Source organism: Rhinolophus sinicus, chromosome 1, assembly GCF_057876585.1.
Source record: "Rhinolophus sinicus isolate RSI-liver-muscle chromosome 1, RSI-T2T, whole genome shotgun sequence".
In the NCBI taxonomy this organism is placed as follows: domain Eukaryota; kingdom Metazoa; phylum Chordata; class Mammalia; order Chiroptera; family Rhinolophidae; genus Rhinolophus; species Rhinolophus sinicus.
In genome coordinates, this window is record NC_142501.1 from 32189277 (window position 1) to 32212502 (window position 23226).

The 23226-nt window shown below is 35.2% G+C and overlaps 1 protein-coding gene across 1 annotated transcript in view; it reads right to left on the bottom strand.

Moving 5' to 3' along the window:
• The window catches only part of SLC15A5 (solute carrier family 15 member 5), a 69864-nt gene that overhangs the window by 40475 nt on the left and 6163 nt on the right, over nt 1-23226 (bottom strand). The window contains 3 exon segments of the mRNA XM_019744690.3: nt 1594-1780; nt 5834-6054; nt 14065-14235. Coding sequence (XP_019600249.3) covers nt 1594-1780; nt 5834-6054; nt 14065-14235 — 579 coding nt within the window.

Sequence of the window (23226 nt, forward strand, 5' to 3'; positions counted from 1 at the left end):
GGCTTTAGAAATAAATCAAAAAAGATTATGTACCAAAGGCCTCTATAACTGAAGATAACAAAATAAACTAGGGTGAGTTTAGTCTATTTGAGTTCTTCCCCAAAACAAATCTTCCCTGTGATGTGATCTGGAGTGATTGTGGCTTTGGTAAATGACAGGAAGCACACACACTAAAATGTAACTTCTATAAACAGATAAATAGCAAAACATATAATAATGGGTTACCAGAAGACTACATGGTCTCCACAGATCTCTAAAAAGGAGGAATTAACAACAAGAATAGGTTAACGAAGGAAAGAGACTCTTCGAAATGCTTGCCCCTGACTATTTCAATGGAATCATTTCTCATCTAGATGATAAGACATCAGGTTACCATTACATGATATTCCACAAGAATTTCAAACTCCCTTTGCTTTCTGTTGATGCCCACCAAACAATTAGACCCTTCCCTTGCAAATGATGGTTCACTCAATACTCGCTAACATTTATAGAGCTTTCCTTCTATGTCAGGACTATGCTCCAGGCACTGATGTCATCCTTAGTGATTCCAAAGGTCTTACAAAATGGAGGAACCCAAAGTTGTTTTAAGGTATGCCCCTCAATGAAAATAACAAGTGAACTAGAAGAAAACAAATATTAGGTGGCTTTTCGAAGTCTCCCAATAGCATCTCAGTGGTAGAGCATAGGCTGAGATCCAGACCTCTGATTGGTAGAGTGAGCCTGGTTTTATTGTACCAGCACTGTCCTCTTGTTTCACATCAGTGCCCAAGGGGCCACGCTTGGTAGAGGACAGTGTGATCAGAATGGATTTCAGCTCCTTCTCTCCCATGTCAATCAGAGAAAAGTTATTTTATGGTTTATTATTTGTGTTCTGAGTAAGATGTTCTATTTTTTTTTCTAAAAAGTGAGAGTAGAACTTTACTGTCCTCACCCTAACAACAACAACAGCAGCAACAACAACAAAATGGTAATTATGTAAGGTAAAGGATGTGTTAACCTTATTGCAGTAAACATTTCACAATACATATGTGTACCAAATCATCACATTATACACCTTAAAATTACATAATGTTAAATGTCAATTATATTTCAACAAAGCTAGAAAAACATGTTTGAAAATTATTGCTATATACCTTACTATTTGAAGAAGTACTATAGTGAAGCTGTGAATCACAGTAATAATTTTAAATAAATTTTGCCAGTGGTTCAGAAGTTAATGCCTCCCAAGTATAGCCTGGCATTATGTTTTAGGTTTGTTACCTGTGTTAATTTTTAAGAACATACTCAGTGTTGACTCAGGAGTAAGGACCACCTTCCTTGAAGAGGATAGGCCATTTGATGATACTGGAAGTTTTACCGTGTCTTTATCTCAGGTGTGTCTTCTGAAGAATAGAAAGAAAATGGGACACTGATGTCTGCATAGAGATTTGAGAAGCTGGAGGTTATCACTCTCAAATTCACCTTCTTCCCAATTTGTCAAAATCAGACTTTTTTTTTAGAGCATATAGCTAGCTTAGATGTTAGCAGAGTGGTTTTTCCTTTTCTTTTTTTAAAGTTGCAACCAATTCACTTGAGATGGTAACTGGTACTTACTAATGCACGCTGACAGAAATGGTCTATCTCTCTTAGAGGGAAATAGGCAAGTGCTGAAATATTCCATACAAGGAGCTAGAATTAACAGTGGTAGGATGCTGATGACATTCATTACTGCAATGGGCAGAAGAAACCCATCCAAATTCAGGTTGGAATTCATTGTCTGCAGATAATATCCTGAAGGAATCTGTATTTGAGGGGAACAGGAACCATGCATTAAGACAAGGGTTTAACTTTGGTGTAAGAGTCCTGCCGCTGATGCCTTGTCCATTGCATGTATTCTGTGACAGACGAGCTGGATGTTCCCTGGGTCTTCAAGTGTCCAATTGTGAGCTGACGAAGGGCAGTAGGAGCTCTATTTAGCCTACTGACAACACTATTGATTCTTTATGGAGAAATCTTTTGTCATCTAGTCTATCTTCTTAATTTTCCTGTGAAAAGTGGCCCTGATTTTGTGCTTAGGATGACACATAAAATATCAAATGACTTAAGCTTTGCATTTAACTTATTTTTGAACAATGATGTAAAAACCAGTGGAAAGTATTAAGGATGTCAGTTTTTCCCTGATGAAAATAAGTTTAAGGCTAGAATACATCCTTTAAAAAGCATCTGGTTTAGTGATGAGATTTTTTCTGAAGAAGAGGGGCCCATGGTGGAAACACATTATTTGTTAGAGACCATCTTTATGGGCTTCCTGGATTGGCCTCATTTATAACATGAGCCAAACAACATGAGAAAAAAAGAGAGAAGACATATTTGTGTCTAAACTCTCCTTTTAATTAATTGCGTCGCACTAGAGGACCAAAAAGAGAACTATATGAAAAAGGTTTGTGTAATAAAGTAGCAGATAAAAAATGGAAAAAAAAAATCCTCTGCCCCACCCCAAACCTTCAATGTTATGTTAGAATTTCTTCATTTTTAAAATAACCCTAATACTCTAAGCCTAACTTAGAGCCTCTTCATGCATTCCAAACCTCTTGTTAGGTTATAACATCAGAACTAAAGCACATCATCACCGGAAAGGGGACCTCTCCTCACTTTTCTAGTTTATGAACTTTGTGGAAACAATCACATCTTTATCATAATCATTAGCAGCACAGAGTTTTTCTTTAATTCCCAGTGGCACACAAGCTCCTAAGTGTCTTAGAGAGAAAGTCAACCCGAGCCTTGCCTTTGAGAAATGAACTCTCCAGTTTTTCTTTCAGTACATGCACTAACCACATTAGGATTCCTGCCTTCCCACCATGCCGGAAGAGCAGCCTTGCTCAAACATCCAGAGGATAACTTCTTGTTTGAAACCTTCACTAACCCCTTCTGTATCATCAATTGTGCAATCTGAGAGGGTATAGGAGAAGCAGTCATAAGTCAGTACAGCTGTTGATGAGCCCACCAATTGTAAAGCGAGCCTAGTGCTGTGTTAACCGCTTAAACCCAGGAATGAGCCACATTTGCACTGAGGTGTTTTTTCCTATCTCTAAAAAATACGTCTTGGTAATAATTGATCTTCAATCTTTAATTTGACTCTTGGCATTGTAAACTAGGATTGTTTTGGTTGGGTACAGATGGAGCTAGTGAAGGGAACATTAGCTAGTTCTGCCCTAGTTCAATAAAATTAAGCATGTATCACCCAGTCAAAGGAGAATGAATAATGTTTTTTCAAAAAAGTGCTGGCAGCAGAACTACTATAAGACTGAAAGGCTCCCAGCACAACTTGGAAGTTTCTGTTACTGATTTCAAATGAGAATTATTGTTAATAGGAATAAAGTTATTATCGGCATGAATCACAGACACAGAAACCTGTTAACTTAATAATGTGGCAAATGTACTATTAATCTTTAGTGAAGCAATATTAATATATTGCCTAATCTAAGAAAAGGCTCCAGTGTCTTGAAAGCTTGAAATCATTTCTGCTTCTGCCTCAAGTTCTGAAATCATCCCCTTTTAAAATTTTAAATACTTTTATTTCACACAAGCCTCTGAGTATTCAGAAATAATTGCTGTCAATAGAGATTCATTTTCACCTTTGAATGACCAGTAATGTCAAATGGCAACATCATTGGCCTTAATATCAACATATTTTAAATGTATGTCTTGGAACTGAAGGTCAGTAATGGCTATTAAATTTAAAATATGGAATTCTATGATATTTCATTCTTGGTACTTTGATTGCCTTTATACCAGTGATTATTTCATCTGGAGGCAAAAATTTAATTCCAGCCTATCCCAATGGAAGTTTTCTTTGCCTCCCTTGAGAAGTACATTATAACCATTTCCTTTAAAGTTTCTGGCAAACATAGGTGTATATAATTTTGGAATCTATGTAGTCTGTATCAGGATTTTTTAATCCAGCTGCAAGAGAGGCATTGTGGGTAATTGCAAAGTATGGGCATTGATGCCAGCCCTGAGTTGGGATGGCTGCTCTGCCATATACTATTATTAGCAGGGTGATCGCCAGCAAGTACAAGTCATTTAATATCTCTGAGACTAAGTTTTAGGATGATAATCTCAGCCATGTAGACTTACTGTAGAGATTAAATTAGATACTGTGAAGTCATTTTTTGGAAGCTAGGACATATAGAAGTGATCGATAAGGATTAATTTTTGTTCTTTGGAATAAATTGGGCATCTAGATATGGTAAGACGAATAAAAATCAGTTTATCAGAAATTATTGTAATTTATGTCAAATTAAAAAATATATGACATTTTTCAGAGAAGGCTCAGTCAAAAGAAATATAAGATGTCACTGCATTATAAAGACAAAGACTCAGTAATTCGTGCTATTTGCATAGAAGATTCAAGGCTAGCTATGGACCACTTAGTAATTTTGTACTCATTATTAATTTGTTCATTCTAAGATGTTTTTATGATGTTAATTATATCTGTGGGTAATATTTTTATGTTTTTGTGCCAGCTATTATTGTGGAGTCAGGAGGAAGGTTGAATCTGCTAAATCAGCCTAGCTTTCCTGCATTATTTAGAGCAAAGGTCAGCAAACTTTTCTGTAAAGGGCCAGATAGAAAATATTTCCATGTATGGATGCTATTGTAACTACTCAGTTCTTCTGTTTTCATGTATAAGTAGATACAGTATGACAAACAAGTAAGAGTGGCTGTGTGCCAATAAAACTTTATGGACACCAAATTTTGAACTTCGTATAATTTTCATGAGCCACAAAATAGTTTTTCTTTTGATTTTTTTCAACTGTATAAAAATGTAAAAACCTTCTTACTTTGCAGGACATACAAAAAAAGGCAGTGGGCTAGGTTTGGCCTGTGGGCTGTGATTTGCTGACCCCGGGTTTAGAGAAGCAAGCATTCTACTAGAATCAGAAGGCAGATTCTGCTTTTCCTTTCACTACTGTTAACTGTGTGATCTACCCATACCCTCTAAAATCACTTAATTTTTCTGAGCCTCATCTCCTCTTCAACAAATTAAGTAGTGAGTAAATTAACCTCTAAGTTTCTTTTCAGCTCTTTTGTTCTATGATATATCAATACAACTTACTCGTTAGCCATCTAAACTCTAAATTGGGGGGTAGCAACGAGGATAATACCAAATTTCTTCAAAGACTTTTATAATCATTTGATATATGAAGAACATATGAAGAAATTATATTTCTTAATAAGTAAGTTAGTCTTTGAGCATTATCACATTAAAAATTTTTTTTAAGTCATATATATTTATAAAGCATACTTTGGACTTGGTGTTTTTTCTCTGATTTCTCTACAGCATAGGGAATGATTCACCAAGGAACTAAGAGTGGGTGGGGAGAGAGTCACTTGCTCATTAGTACTTATACTCAAGAGTACCGTGGAGGTGATCCTCAAATCAATCAATTTAGCTACATGTTAGTACCAGTTTTTAAAGGCTTAATGAAGAAGGAAGGCAAAACCTTTGGCTATAGAGAGGTTGGGTAATTGCTCATCGATCTCATATTTTCATGGGCTGCTTTTATGCCTTATAACTATGCATTCTAAAGTATTATCTGCACCTACTGACAGACATTCATAGTTCTACAGGAGAAACAGCCTACCCAGATTCTCCTGAGGTTTGCCTCTGCCTGACCCAACTTAGCTCTTGAAATTAGAGCCTGTAATGATTAGAAGCATTTATAGAATAACTGCCTGATGAAATGTTTGGGAAGAGCTTTTGTTGGGATGAAAATAAGTATTTACTTATAATGTTAAGATGCAATTATTTTATTTTTGTTGGGGGATAGTATTAATTACCCTTCCTTACCTGCATAATGCACATTCTGTAAAGGAGCTGAAAAACAAAAAGAGGGAGAAGGGTCAAGGAAGATTTGGTGTCTTCCACTTGGAGCTCACTGTAGTTGCCACCATTTTTTACCCTGGCATGGTCTAACCAGCTTGTTACATCTCCACGAAGATGGCAATATTGCAGACAGCATGTTTTCAGTGCATTAACAAACACTCCAAAAGTTGTGAGGAGGGTGCAACCTGCAAGTAATTGGAAATATTATGTATTAGTAAAGGAATTGCTCTTCAGTTTTCCAAGATGTCAATCAGGAAGATGACAATTATAAGAATGAAGGGCAGTAAAGTGACTGAGAATGTTTTAGCACCCAAGGGGTTAAATTCAAAGGAACAAGCTCTGACAAGAGTTCTGGCCTCCTGGTGACCAGCCCAAGGTGGTGCCTGACAGCTGATAGAAAAAAATGAAAAAGGTAAGATCAAGGGGAACTGTTAAAAAGGGAAGAAAGGAGACAAAACACCAAAGTAAAAATTATAGAATCTCTCAGAAGTCTCTAACTTTTACTCATTAATGAATATGACAACCTGAACTTTCCTTTACAGCCTTGACACAAAGAACTGGTACTGTTTTTTAATATAAAATGTTATATAAATAATCTTCACTTTACTTGTCATGTAGAGGGTGGTTTCTTATTTTGACATGCGGATGAAGGGAAATGTGTTCTCTGCTTTGACTTTATCCATGAATTTCAGACGTAAACTTTGAACTCTCCAAATAACTTCATACATGTTGATAGTGTCACTAAAAGTTCAGATTGGAATCGTTGGCTTTTGACTTTTCCAGTAGTTTCCTCTCGGTTTATGTGGCTGTCACTTTAGCATCAGAAGCATTTTATTGCTTTAGATGTTTGCAGTCGCTTACTGCTAATGATTTGCAACGTCATTGTTGCTTATTTTATGATCTTTCAGATTCCAGCTTTTCTTTGATTCCATTAGAACTCCCTGATACAGTGACGATAAGAGACCCCTGTTTTGTTAACAGTTCAGTTGTGCCATCATGATTGTTACAATTTTTTTATAGAACCCCTTTGACCAGATAATCCTTCCGCAAATTACGTAGACACTAAACCATAGTTTCAGGATAAATGGTAAAATAAATGTGAAAATCTTTGAGTTTCTCTAAAGAAACTCAAAGTATAGTTTGGTCATGATTTGATCATGTTCAAGTTTCCTGTAAAATTCTAGATGAAATGCATTCTAACCAAGTTCATTTAAATGGCACAGAATTTTTTATTTTATATTGAAATAAAGAATATTTATTAATGTTTCTTTTTATGGTTACAGAGTGATTATATTGATTTGATCTGGTCTTTTCTTTAAGTGTTATAAGAGACCTATTATGTCATTCTTTGATTAATTGAGGAAGCTGGGGGTCTAGTAATTGGATATGGAGCCTTTCACCTCTAAGTCACTGAATCAAATCCAGCCCAAATTGGTAGTGACCAAGAATGATTACAGCAGTGGCTTTTTGTTGGCCTCTGTGAAGTGTGTAGAGGTCAAGTGGAAGTATGTTGGGATAATTGCTGACAGGAGATGGGCTCATATCTATAGTAACTATTGCCTCTTTTTAGTCACTATTTCCAGACACAAATAAAAGGCCCAGGGACTGAGAAGGCCCAGGGGACAGAAACACCTATGAGTGACCAAGGTTTGTGTCTCTTAGGAAAGAAGTAATAGGAACATCTCCTTATTATTGCAGGAAGAACAGCTCTATTATGAGACTTTCCTAGCTATTTCAATTAGTTTACTTAAGGTTTTAGTAAGATGAGAACTGAGAATGTCTTGATGAACAGCCTAGAGACCAAATTTGAACAGGTCTGGGCTAGGAGGCTTAACTTTCTGACATTTCCTTATTATCTTGTCTCTGTTGCTCATCAACCTGTTCTCTGCTCAACTCTTGCAAAACATCGCTATATAGGTTATTACTGGCATTGATCCAGCTTACTCTATGCTTTCAAAAAGGCTTTATTATTAACTGATAGCTATTTCCAGGATGAAATACTATTTCTAAAGATATTCCCCTCAATTTTCTGTCTATGTTTCAAATTCAGGGATTTTATTGAATATGACATGTTTTAAACTCATTATTCTTTTTCTTTTTTTTTGTATAAACAAATCACTGTTTGTTGCAGGATAAATTTGGATCTGTCCTTATACGTGATAAATTGATACCTGCAATTTTATTAAACAGTTAAATATCACTATCGTATTATTTCTGAAGGTTAGATGAATGCTCTTAAACTAGCAGGGTTAAAAGACAAGTCTTTTTTTTTTTTTTAATTTCTCAACTATCATGGTCAATATATTTGTGAAATACAATAAAAATGAAATACCAAAAGAATAAAATAAGAAACAAGGACATATAAAATATAAGTCCTGATTTTTTTATTATTAGATTCAACGGATATAAAATATAACTTTCCATAAGAACTTTTACATGTTTTCTTTTAGCATCTGTATTTATTTTACTGCATACCAGTAATAAACAGCTTATTGACCAAAGCTGCTCCATGGATTAGGCTTTGAGTATCACTGGCTTCAAACCAATAAACACTTTGAAAAATGAATTTATTTAAGCAAGTAAAATTGTATCTGATGTGGTGATATGAAGCAACAAAAACAAAATGGTTAAGAACAAGAAATGGATAAGCATGAAGGAGGTCTAAAGTTTTAGCTAGCACTGTGAGTGCACATAATTTATGCCAAACAAATGTTTCTAGTTCTTGAGAATATGGCAATAAACGTGACCTACAAATCCCTGAGTTTTCTTTCTGGTGGGGGTCACACTAAACAAGCAAGAAACTGTTAGGCAAATTCAACGATGAAAACAAAATGGACTGATAAAATAGAGGCCCATGGTAGGGTTTGGTGTAGAGGAGACTTAAAAAGTTGAAATTTGAACTGAGGATTGAATAGGCAAAGAGATCCAGAGGAAGCATATGCCAGGCATGTCATGAGGTAGAAATGAGCTAGGAGACGTTCGGGAATAGTAAAGGCCAATGGGACAGTAACTCAGTTAGTGAGAAGAAGATTGGAAGGCGATGCTGTTCAAGAGTTGTTCAGGGGTCAGACTTCACAGGCCAAAAGAAGGAACTTGGGTTTTGTCCTCAGTGTTATGGGAGACCATTAAGTTTTGTACAGAGTAGAGATATCATATGCTGTATAATTTAAAAAATATTCTCTGAGCTCTGATAGCTGTATAGATAATGGATTCTAGGAAACAAGAGAGGAAGCTGGGGGACAGGCAAGTAGTGGTGACTTGTACATAGTAGCAATGAAGAGAAGTGAATAGGATGGGACTTGTTTTTGAACAATTAGTAGGATTTTCTGATGTAGGGAGGGGTTGAAGAAATGAGAAGATTGGGGATGACTACTTTTGTTTCCCTTAAATAACTGGTTATTGTTGACTTACATTGATATGGAAAGTCAAGAAAGGGGTCAGTTTGCAACTAGAAGAATCAAGAGTTGAGTTTTGGTCAGGTTAAGTTTGAGACCAGTATTAGATAACCAAGTCAAAACGTTGAATAGTAAGTTGGATATCTGAGTTTAAAGGTGAGAAGAAAGGTCACTACTGTGCTTCCCCGAAAATAAGACCTAGCTAGACAATCTAATGCGTCTTTTGGAGCAAAAATTAATATAAGACCCGGTATTATATTATATTGTATTACATTACATTACATTATATTATATTACATAAGATCCGGTCTTATAGTAAAATAAGACTGGGCCTTATGTTAATTTTTGCTCCAAAAGATGCATTAGAGCTGATTGTCCAGCTAGGTCTTATTTTCGGGGAAACACAGTATGAAATCGAGTGCTTGGTGTATAATTGGCATTAAAAACTGTAGAACTAGAGGTTACTTAAGGAAAGAGGGTGGGAAGAGAAGAGCCAGGGTCTCTGGAATGAATCCTAGGGCTTTGCATCAATTAAGAGGAGAAAACTTCGCCCAGGTGATGGAAGAAGAGTGGACAGTGTGCTAGATGGGTTGTAAGTCAGAGGGAAGGAGAAGTAATAAACCTAACTTGATCAGCTGGGCTGAGAGGAAGCCAAGAAGCTAGGAGATGGCAGGAAAGGAACAGTACAGTGATCTCCCTGTCCCATCAAACCGCAGAGTTATCACTGAATGTTAGGAGGGATATCTTGTTGAAAACATCTACACCTATACATCACGCCACCTCCTCGGATTAGTCCTTTAAACTTAATAGAAAATTTGTGCCTTCTATACAAATAATTTGGGGTGTCATGTTGACTCAGCCTTTAAAAGAATCCATTGTCATTAAAATTCTCAAATTGCTTTTTCTGCACCAGGAGCATAAATGGGAAGTTGGGAAAAAAAAAAAAAACTGGAATGAAAATGCAACTGAGACTTCAAGCTCCAGTTTAAATGTGCAAGCACACCAGGTGTGTACATTTTTAAATAAAACAGATGAGCTATTTAAAATTTTTTATTGCAAAACTTAAAGACTGTCACCATTACTATTTTAAAAAAAAAACTTTAGAAAGCAATTTTCCATTCTTTGTACCTTTAAGTCCTTGGCTCTGATGCTCTGCTCCTCTGACCTTGATCTAATCATGAATATCTATGCTACTTAATTATAATAAAAAAGCCTACATTGCACTCTAGATGGTAGATGCACATTTTTTTCTTCTTTGGTCACCTGCCAGTTCTCAAAATTATAGCAGTGGGAAAAAATGCAAATGAAGGCCGTGCTTGACAGCTAAACATAATGGAATGCATGGTCCACATTTGAAAAGTTACCTTAAAATAAAAGGTAGCATATAAAAAATCATTTCTTTAAGGTCACCTATGGCTTTGAATTACAGCTTGGAGGAATTTCCAATTTAGTCATCAGAGAGGAAGGAGCCAAAATAAAGATTATATACTTTGCTAGAGGGAAGACAGAGTTTTACTTCATCAAGTTGGGTGATCTTATAACTTGGAAATAGAAACAGAACAAAACAAAAACAAAAATAACTCCAAAATATTCATTTTATGAAGTATTATGTAAAGTAAACCACCAGAGAACATTTTCTATTATAATTTTACTTGCAGCTAGTAAACTTGTCTTGTTTTGTTTGTAAATGTCCAAAGAAAGGTTACCTTATCATATGTTAAAAAATGTAACATATGGACTACTATAATAGGGCTGACAATACACAGAGTTAATTACATAGATCTATATAACCTAAAAATCATATTTATTCAGATGAATATATTTTCAAATAGGAGATTGGGAAACAGATGAATGGATGCTAAATAGTTATTTAGAAAATATGAATCTAAAAAATTATATATATGTGTGTATAGATACATATATATATTCATAAAAAACAGAATTATTTGATAATTACACACTCCAAAAAATGTTAGTGATCTTTCAATAAAAGTTTATACTTTACATTTTCTTCTTTTTTGTTATTCAGGGATGACAGAGAGGTTCTCTAAAAATTGAAGGAAAATGTCCACAATCCCATAGAAAAAAATGGACTAGATATATGAACAGGTAGTTCACTGAAAAAACAACAAAACAAAACTCAAATTACTCTACAGCAATGAAAAGATGTTCAACTTGTCTCATAATAAGAGAAATGTCAATTAATACTTAAGTGAGATATCATTTCCCACCCTCAAATTGGCAAAAATCAAAAGTTTGACGATGTACTGTGTTGGAGAGACTATGTGAGAATAATCATTCTTACACAATTTGGGGAAAAACATACAACATGTTCCAATGACTGTAGAAGGGAATTTGGCAATATGTAGCAAAATTATCTATGGATTTACTTTTTGATTTAGCAAACTTGTAGGATCTAGCCTAAAGATATGCTGGGGGACAGTGTAAAGAGAGGTTTACACCAAGCTATTCATTAGAACCTACTTAACAGCAAAAGTAAAGAAACAACCCAAATGTGCATCAACATAGGACTGGTAAAATAAACAATGGTTCACCATACAGTGGAGTACTATGCAGCTATAAAAAGGAATGGGGCATATTTTTGTAAACAGTTATGAAGCAAGCACTAGGTTATATTAAATTGAAAAAAGCGAGTGAGAAAACTGTGAATAATATGCTACTGCTTATATAAGAAGGGGGAAATACATATACATACACAAGGACACATACACACATATAAAATTTTAATACTTTTGTAAATTAAAAAATGAATGTTAATTTTTAAAAATAGGTAAATTGACAGCTAATGGAATAGGAGGGGATATAGGAATATATAGACCTTGTTTTGGACATAAATTTTACATGATTTAAAACAAATTGTAAATTTTAAAATACCTGGAAGTATAAAGAAAAATGGAACTAATACACTTAATTATACACATAAATTTAGTGGTATAATCAGAGAGAAACTATACCAAGTGACTTTAAACCATAATAATTTTAGTGAACATTCCCAGGGTTTATGACATTAAAAAAAAAAAAAAATGCAAGAAGAATCTTAACACTCTTTCCAACAGTCATGTTGTTGGTGGTAGTGTTAGTTTAAGATTACTGAGTGTGTCTTTTGAAATGAAACAAATATGCAAATCTACTGCTGTCATTGAGAACTGGGATTTTTGGCATGGGAAGAAGTAGAAAAAGATCTGAGTTTGATAAGGTTAAGTAAAAATCCTGTAGCACTGGTTTTGATTAGGATATTAGTACAATCCAAAATGTATGTTATCTTAGAAAGAAGAAAAAGAACATTTTCTAGCTTTGTGCACTGAAAGACTAGCAACCGTGATAGACTCAGGAGCAGTGAGCATCCCTAGTGCTAAGATTGTAGTCTCTACATTCCTTTATATACAAAAAGGAAACACAATTTTTGGAGAAAGAGATGGTTCAAAGTTCAGGGAGGGAAATGATGACCGTACACTATCTTATCATAGCCGAAAGCCAGGGAGCAACAAAGGACAATAGAGGCTTGTCTGAAGAACGCAGGCACTAAAGTGGAGCGGACATCACGGCCCAAAGACAGAACACTGTGAGCATCAGTAATTGGAGTGGACAGAAACACGTTGAAATTCTTATGTCCATGAATTAATAATAATAGTTAAAGAAAACTAATAGGTCATCTTTGGAAGATAATGAAGCTCAACGTATTAAATCCAAAATCTAAAAACAGGGAAATAATTAGATATTTATTTCTTTTTCTTACATAATCTGTACCTCTGTGTAATTAAGTAGTTGTTGAGGAATTATTTCAGCTAATAAGAGAGAAAGAAGTATAGAACATCACCATCCTGCAGCTCCCAATAAAGTCATGGATTTAGGCAAAAATCATCAGTGGGTGCTGACACTGCAAAAACAGAGTAATCAGACATTATGCCTCTTGATTGAAGCACATACCATCATCTATGAAGGAATTCCCCCTGCCAAAAAAATCTGAATTTGATTAAGTACCTAGGTCTGTTAGATGATTTACAGGAAATAAAGAGAAAAATCTGTTGGATCACACCAGGTGGATGTAATCAGCAAAATCCAGACTATTGCAAACGCTCTATGAAAAATTGAAAAGAGAGAGACAGAAACGAAGGGGGAATATATATGATTTAAGAGATACATCTCCCATTTGGAATATATGGGCCTTATTGGATTTGATTTGAATAAAGCATAAAACAAAACAAAACACAATTTTTTTTAATGGAAACAATTAGATTTTAACAGTGACCAAGTATTTGATGATGTTAAGAAATTCTGTGTGTGCGTGTGAGGTAATGACATTGTGATTATGTGTTTTAAAGTGTATATATATGTATATATATATATGTATATATATATAAACATATATATAACATATAACATGAACATAATACACACACACACACACAAATGAAATGCTATAATATTTAGTTTTTGCTTCAAAATTACCATGAGGGGATGGAAAAAAGTGAGTAGAGATAAGTTCTTAATTGCTGAAGCTGAGAGCTATAGATAGATGGGTTTCATATATGATTTTTTTCTCTTGTTGTTTATGTGTGAAATATTCCATTATTAAAACTTTTTCTAACAAGGGAAAACTAAAAGAAGATAGAGATTATTGATATTCTTGCAGACTCTGTTGCTCCCAAGTGTAATAACCAGCAGCATCTACAAATTCTATGAGTTGAAAGAGAAGTTATAAGGAATCAAGGAGAAGGGAGCTGTGTCAAAAAAGCCAGAAAAAACCCCAAAAATTAACATAATGTGTGATTTACTTACATTTTTCAGGCTGATAAATCAGGTTATAATGCATCATATGAAGAGTTATCAGAGCCATAAGTGTAGACATAAAAGGAACAAGTAAAACCAGGGCCCACGGCCCCGAGTGCTGAACGTATGCTATTCCCAAAAAGACAACAGTTGCATTTAGGTTCATGATCCAACAAAACCTGAGGTACACAGAGAGACAAAAATAAAAATACCATTGAGTTATTTCAGATAACGATTGCTAATTTTAATGCTTTTACATAAATGTAAGTTATAAAATAGTGGCATGTGAGCTGAACTACACTTTGCAAATATTGTTTATTAGATTTCTAAAGTTTATACTTACCAGCTATGTTTTACCAGTTTCATTATCTTTGTTTCATTCTTATTTAGAGAAGATGTAGAGAGAGTGTGTTCTCTTTTACCTAAAGCAGACGGTGACAAATATTTTCTGTGCAGGGCCTGGCAGTAAATAGTTTAGGCTTGGCAGGCTACGTGGTCTCTACACAAGGACTCCACTCTGTGTTGTGGAGCTAAAGAAGCCACAGACAACTGAATACAGCTAATGAACCTGGAAAGTTTAAACGGTTAAGGAAATGAATCTTCTTATTTATTCCACTTTTCAAAGTAGGGGAAAACTCAGGAATACTCAGGTTATGCCTAGACCATGCATTAAATCAAAGAAATAAGTGTCATTTGAATAAAATTTTCCATGTCTTCTCCTTGTGTATTACAAATAAGTACCTATCTCAGTAGTCTGATGTGCAAGTTCTGGGAAAATAAGCTCTACCTCCCAGCCTTTCATTGGGTCTAAATCCTGCTGCTAGAATCCCGTTGCAGAGGAGGGTGTCTTCATAGTAACTTAGAAAAGGTATTGAAGTAAAATTAAATATAATAAAATGTACCCATTAAAATATATAGTTTTATGAGTTTTGGTAAATGTTTCAGTTATGCAAACACTAATAAATCTAAGTTTTAGAACACTTATATTGTCACTAAAATTTAAAGCGATTAGATCAGGCCCACCCAGGATACCAGGATAATCTCCCCTTTGATTAACTCAAAAGTAACTGATTAAACCTTGATTACATTGTAAAATACCTTTACCTTTGCCATATAACATAACATAATCAGTGGGTGATACCCTGTCATCTTGCCACATTCTGTTGGGCAGAGTCTGATCACAAGTTATTCCCACACTCAGGGGGATGGGTCTGTCAAGAGTATGACCCATTGGAGGTCATACTATGGCATTTCCTGTACATCTTTTAACTGAAGGAGAGAGCAAATGAGAATATGGAATTAGATGGTTAATAAATTAAAGACCCGCCTCCTTTCCCCACCTCATTCCACTTGCTGACTGGGTGTGGAGGCTTGGGTCCCTGCTGTGCCCAGCTGACAGTGCCCAGGAGGATGGGTTAGAGCACTATCTATTTTTGCTGGGCAGGGGATGGAAGACCAGCTCCACAGGTGGCCCTCCCAACACTGTTCAGGATGTGGTAGCAGTGTCCCTGCCTGCTTCTGCTTAAGAGTGTGTATGTGTGTAGGGGGGTGTGTGTGTAAAATATCAGTTTCCTGTTTGCTGCTGAAACTATGGAGCCGATGTGGGGCAGGGGCAGTTTTTCAATAGTGTTTGAAGTGGGGCAGGTATTGTCAACAAGTTATTTATTTATTTATTCATTTATTTATTTATTTATTTAGCAGTTTTATGGTTTAAATTTTATGTAAGGTCAATAATCCACTTTGAATTAATTTTTCAGTAGGATGTTATGGGTAATTTTTTTCTATGTGATATATAGTTATTTCAGCATAATTTATTAAAAAGATGATCTTTTCCCATTGAATTTTTTGGGCATTTTTGTTGAAAATCAATTGACCATATAAATGTGATTCTTTTTTCTGATTCTTTATTCTGTTCCACTAATCTATTCTTATGCCAATATCATACTGTCTTTATTGCTATTGCTTTTTTTCTTTTTTAAAGCAGCTTTGTTGAGAAGTAACTGGCATACAATTAACTGCATGTATTTAAAGTGTGCAATTTGATAAGTTTTGAGTATGTGTGCACCCATGAATGATCACCCCATTCAGGATAATGTACATAGCATTACTCCAAAATGTTTTTTTATGCCCTTGGTAATCCCGCCTTCCTGACACCCCCTTCCCATCTCCAGCCACTGATCTTTTTTCGGTCACTTAGATTAAGCTTCAATTGATAGACTTTTTTTTTAAATGTAATTTTCAAGTGTGTATTCTTTTTATTTGGCTTCTTTCACTTAGCATAGTTATTTTGAGATCCATGTTGTGTTTATCAGAAGTTGATTCTTTTTTATTGCCAAGGAGTATTCCTTTATATAAACACACCACAATTTGTTTATCCATTTATCTGTTGATGGACATTTTTCTCAGCTTGTGGCTAATACAAATAATGCTGTTATGAACATTCATGTACAAGTCTCTGTATAGACATAAACTTCCATTTGTGTTGGGTAAAAACTTAGGAGTGAAATGGCAGGGTGATATAGTAGATGTGTATTTAACATCTTAAGAAATTTCCAAATGATTTTCCAGCAGTTTTGACATTTTACATTACCACCACCTGTATATGAGAATTCTAATCTCTCCACATCTTGGGCAACATTTGGTATGATCAGTCTTTAATTTTAGCTATTTTAGTAGATACGTTGTTTTATTTTTGCATTTCCCTAATTACTAATGATACGAAGCATCTTTTCATGTGCTTTTGGCCATCTGTATGTCTTCTCTAGTGAAATTTCTGTTTGAATCTTTTGCCCATTTTAAAAAATGGAGTTGTTTATTTTCTTACTGTTGAGTTTTAAAAGTTCTTTATATATTCTAGATACAAGTCCTTTATCAAATATGTAATTTGCAAATATTTTCTCCCAGTCTGTGGCTTGTGTTTTTATTCCCTTAACAGTGTCTTTTGAAGAGCAGAAATTCTTAAATTTTATGGAATCCAATTATCATTTTTGTCTTTTACAGGTCATGTTTTTAGTGTTGAATCTCAGAAATCTTTGCCTAACCCAAGTCACAAAGTGTTCCTCCTCTTTTTCAGAGAAAAAATCTAAGCATTGGAGAACTGAACTGACTGATTCAAAATCTTACAGCTCTGTTTTTACACAGCCATGAGTAGTAGCTGCCATTCTGGTACAGCCTCTAAGGATAGATTAACTGGGCGAGGCGTCCTTTTTATACTGCTTTCCAGGTCTTTCCAGTTATAGATTTCATGACACCACCATTTCCTCATTAATCCAGGCTTTAACATTTGAAAGTACCTTTCACTCATGTCTCTTACCATGTTTTCTATATCATTAATTATGAATATTGTCCTTTCTCTTTAGAATGATGGTCAGAAGATACACGTTTGAATCACAGCTCGATTACATGATCTGTGATTTTTAGGCTCTCTGGAATTCTGGGTCTTTATCTTTAAAATAGGGATCATACCATCTGGACAGGATTTGGGTAAAGATTGAAAGAAGAACACAGACTGTGGCTGTATAGTGCCAAACAAATGTTACTGTTCTTCATTTTTCTCCCTTCTTGATTTCAGGTACAAAATGTGCAGTGCAGTTGGAGCATAGTGAGCCAGGGATAGTGTTAGAGGAGAGGGCCAAGCAGTGCAGTGTGGCCCAGATTGTTTAGGTCCTTGAAGTCCATAGCAGGGAATTTGAGTTTTATTCATAGCACGTTGGGAAACCATTCGAAGGGAATTGAACAGGGGGCTGAAATGATCTGATTTTAAATGCAGAAATAAAAGATTATTGTGTCAGCTCCATGACTTCTAGATAGGGCCTGGTAAGAACCCATCACAGCTATTGTAATAGTCTGGATGAGAGCTAAGTGTGAACTGGACGAGTGTGGCAGTAAAGGAAAGGGAGAGAAGTAGATAGATATGTGATATGTACTTGGGAAGGAGACATGTCCAGTTAGACAAGTCTCACTGTCTTATAAACATTCCTCCTTATTTTTGGCCCTGGGACTTTTCATGTTCCTTGGCTTGCCCTCTCTCACTTTCAAAGTCCCTTATCAAATCTCTTTTTCTTCATTTAGTACTCTCTTGAATATTTTATTTCTCTTCTCTGAACTCCTAAAGCAAATATTCATTCTTCAATTTTCACTTTTATCGGTTTTATTTTGTCATTTACAAATTGTCAAGCTCCCTGACAGCAACATCTTATTCTTTATCTCTACTTCTTTGCTCCATGGGACCTAGCACAGTTCTAGGTCCACAATAAATGGATAGTAAATAACTAATTGATTAATAACATAGTGCCTCTTTTAAAAATTCAGTCAGTCAAACAAACAACAACATTTTTAAAAAACCCAAATTTTCAATAATTGACCTAGGAAAGTAATCAAATATCAAACATGGCCATGCTGAGGAAACTGATTTACTATGAGGTCGGACAATTACGTTCACAACCTCATCCTAGAAAAAATGCTACATACCTCATTGCTGAATATCAGTATGGTCACCTTCGAAGTACTCCCCTTGGCAGGCTATGCACTGACGCCAGTGTCTAGTCTACCCTTCAAAGCAATTTTGGAACTTTTTTTCTGGAATGGCCATCAGAGCTGTTGTCATATTACCCTTGATGTCCTGAATGTCATCAAAATGTTTTCCTTTCAATATTTCCTTTATCTTGGGATAGAGAAATAAGTCATTGGGGGCCAGAACAGGTGAATAGGGAGGGTGTGCCAATATAGTTATTTGTTTAATGGCTAAAAACTCCCTCACAGACAGTGCCGTGTGAGCTGGTGCATTGTCGTGATGCAAGAGCCATGAATTGTTGGCGAAAAGTTCAGGTCATCTAACTTTTTCACACAGCCTTTTCAGCACTTCCAAATAGTAAACTTGGTTAGCTGTTTGTCCAGTTGGTACAAATTCATAATGAATAATCCCTCTGATAGCCAAAAAGGATAGCAACATCATTGCAACCAGTTCGCGAACTTAATTGTCAGACCTCTATCCACCAATAGAAACTTATCACAACATAGGTGAGGTACAAAGTGAGAATTTTCTAGGACAACAGAATAGAGTCCCTATGCTCAGCCTTGGGGCTTCCTTTCCCGCTGTTGCAAAGTGCACATCTGAGTTGTGGCTGTAGCAACTGAGAGAAGCTGGAGCTGAAAGCAAGGTTATATTTCCTTCCATCTTTAGAAAATTATTTTTTTAATGTCAAGTATTGCTGAGAAAATCCAGGAGGACACTGTGTGACTCTTTACTACACCCACGGTGATATAAACTGAATTCTCTAAAGAGGGTCAAGGAAAATTACAATTAGTCCAAGACTTAAATCTTATGAAAGGTAGCTAGAAACCAAAGAATTATAGGCTAAATACATATAACTGATAGGAACAAGTGATAGGAAGAGATTTCACATAAAGCACTAAATGTATTTGAATAAATGCCACCCAACATATTTGATTGTGCAATTTTCTGAAAGAATTAACCAGTACAGGCATGTTTTATACATGTCTTTGTTGATCCATAGACAGGAGGAGCCATAGATAATTAAGGGTGAAATTACATGTATAGCAATTGTAAAAAAAAAATAAAAGAAATAAAAATCTACAGTCTTCAAGCTCACCATTAAGACTCCTTTCATCTCATAGCTCACTAGCAAATTGAATATATAAAGCACCTTTCACACAGAAAGTCAGGGAGCAAAGCACTAAAGCAAAACAAATACCAGTGATTAAGGAAAATTGAAAGCAGCAGTAAAACTATGTTTCTTTAGTCTACTTTTAAATACAGACTGGGAACTGCAAATAACTAGGAGTATATATAAGTGGAAATTTTTTTTTTGTCTTCATGATTCTATGGTGTTGAATACAAATAAGGAAAAAAAAACCTGTTGTTGCAAAACTCAGCAATATTTTTGATGTTATTTATTTTAAATATTTACCTTAATTTATTTAGTTATAATTTTTAAACTCACTCAAATATTTTGTCATTCCCTAGTCCAAACAATTTTGACATGTTTTAGACTTATTTTAGGAGAAATGGTTTAAAATGGTCTTTCCTAACCTGAAAAGTATCAGAGAAAGGAGGCAAACTTTCAGGTCTTCATAGCACTAGTGGGCAATTTGAAGAGTTCAGAGTGAATGTTTTATTCTGCATTGAACAGGACTTAGATAATTCATCAGGGGATTTGCAGCTCTTCAGTGGGATAAAATTGAGCTGTTTAGAAGAGTTAGTGAAACACTTGGGTGAATGGCTGTTATCAATCATTGCTTCTTTTAGTGTAAGCACTGGCCCATTGAAGTACCTCAAAAAATACTCTGGCAGCCATGAATTTGGAGAAAGAAGGAGCAAATGAAAATTTTACAGTTCTTACTTTTTATCTATAATTTTTTTTCAATAATGTTGTTAAATAAAAGGCAGTTTAATAAAAGAAGATCATTGATTTTGGTGAATAGACAGCATGATTAAAGTAAAAGGTATATTTTCAATTAAGAAATTTGGGAGAATGTTTCGCTCTCCTTCTCTTGGTCTCCCTGCCTTTCTTATACTTTTAACTTGCTCTCATTCCCTTTCTCTCTGTCCCCCATTCTTTTGCCAACGTACCAGTTTCAACTGGTGTTTATGTATATCATTCTCTCCTTTCTGAGTTGAAGAGCTTTGAGCCAGCTCATGTTTACTGATGAAAATAAGTCCCTACTCATTCACCTACCAAACTTAAAAGCTACCAAGCAGAGCTTAAGAAAAAAGAGGAGGCAGCAAGAGCAGTAAGAAATAAAAGGAATTTGTCTTTTCTTAACCCTAATTATTCTTTGTTTTCTACTTAGATGTTGGAGAGAAATTCTGAGTGTATTTCCTGAGGGCTTACAATTTTGGCAGCGGTGAAGTAGGAGGTGCCTCTTGCAATTAGGGTGAATGGGAAGCATTTATTAAATTTGGCTCAAACCCATGCAAATAGAATTTTGGAAGGCCTAGTGATTTTTAAAAAAAGGCTATTTAAAAGCTGTTCCTCGTTATGCAACTCAGAGGATATTTTGAGTATTAATGAGTATTAATAAGATTAATCCATGAACTGCATTGATTTTGTTGGCTGAAATGTACCTTATAAATTATAACTTCACTGTTGCAGAATGCATGTAGATTCATATTTTGTTTCTTTCCTCAAAGATTATGTAGAATTTCTTAATCAAGTAGATTTTGAAGTGTGGTGGAAAGTTGCTGAGTCATCAAAGATTTTCAATGATCATTTAGTTCCATTTGTTTCAAAGGTAATCTCTAGATTACTTTTGGAATCCCCTTTCTTTCTGTCTCTGGAACTGTTTTCTAAATTCCGAAGCAGTTGCTAAAAATATACATTCCCTAGCAATGTTCCCAGGAAATTCTGAACTAAAAGGTTGGGAGTGAGACTGTCAATCAATGCTCAGGTGAATATTAAAACAGCTTTTGGAAAAATGCTGTGGGATAATAAATTTTTATCTCAACTATTTCACTAAGATAAAAGACATTCAATTTGAGTAAATAAATATTAAAATCAGAACATTTTAATATAAAACAGATATCTTGTAAGGTCAATTGAGTACTAGATAGTCAAAATTTCTGGAATGGAATAAGTCTCCAGACTTTTTCAAGTACTTTACCAATATTCTATTCAACGCTTAAATCATATACAATTAACTCTGGTAACTAGTTAGTAACAGACTATGATATGCAGATATGATGTAAATTATCAGGTGAATTAAGTAGAGAAATGTGGAAGAAAGGTTTGAGGTTAATTGTGGTAGAGTTTAAAATTATGGTCATGAACAGACTTTAAGTATCCACCTTATTTTGGCTTCCAGAAAAGATTCTGCACAGGTGTATTTACCTAGATGATCTCTAGTGTGGTGAATCTTAATTGTATACCTCAGATTTTGGAAAATGCTGAAAGAGCCAGGTTCTGATCTGGCTAATGGAGTGAGAATGTTGGCAGATTATTATACCTCTTGATTTCTGGGAGTTTAGCTTTAGTCTTTCAATGAGGTACATCGTTGAGGAAGATCCAGTACCAGATGGTAATGTTGGCTGGGAGTGGTTTTCTCACCGACATTTGGCAGCTCTACTTTGAAGTGGTGCTTTCAATGCCTGAAACTTCCAGTCTACAGCATTTCACATGATCATTGGGGAGCTTTATCTAATTATCTAAGTAGATACAATGACACATCTCATTAAAGGTCCTGTAACTGAACATCTGACATCTGTGCTGAAAATAGAACTGGATGCGGCCTTCAAGAGGTATGTTGTTTTTTAAAGACCCTACTGAAATTCCTTATATTAGCCAAGTTTGTAATTTCTAGAGGCATTTTTCACTTGAAGAAATAGATTATAAGTGATTGGGCTGCCTATTTTAAAGATAGCCTCCTGTTAAATAGGTACCATCTTTTCCAGAATTTAGACAATAATTTTAACTGATGACTTATTTGTCATTTAATAATAGTAGTAATAGCTATCCTAATTTGAGTATCTGTAATGTGCTAAGATACTTTATGTATAGGCCATACAACAGCCCTCCAAGATCTTCCCATTTTGTAGATGAAAGAACTGAGGCTCTGAGAGGTTAAGGCACTTGCTGAAGACCATAAAACTGCTAGGTGACAGAGCCAGGATCCTGCCAGCTGTCTGGCTGCACAGTGGGGTCTCTTACAGTCTTGCCACCAACCCGTGCAGTATGGACAGGAATAGAGTTACCATTCATTTCTATAAACTGCTACAAGCAGCTGTTCATAGAAGTTTTCATGCAGTTTACAGTTTATACTGAATATTTTCCTAAGAAAAGAGGAAGCAATCAGATTCAGCCTTTAAGGAGCTTACCATTCAAATAATCCTTTTCCACATTAAAGAATAACACCCTGATTCTTCATACACATTTCTAGGTGCTTTCACTTTAGGTTTGAAAAATACTGCATGGTTCTTATTATTGAAGATTTTAATGAAGTTAGGAAATAATAGGTAACCAAATCGAAATGTGTTTATCCTAAATTTGGTCTGGCTCCTCACAGCTGTAGAAATTCATTTTCACTTCTCTCCTCTGCCCCCTCTACAAAGTCCTAAAGCACAAACCCATTGGGAGTCCCCTGCATTGCCCAAAGGAAATATTTCATTCATATAATGTCTCCTTTGTAATCAACACTGAGAAATGTCACTTTGAT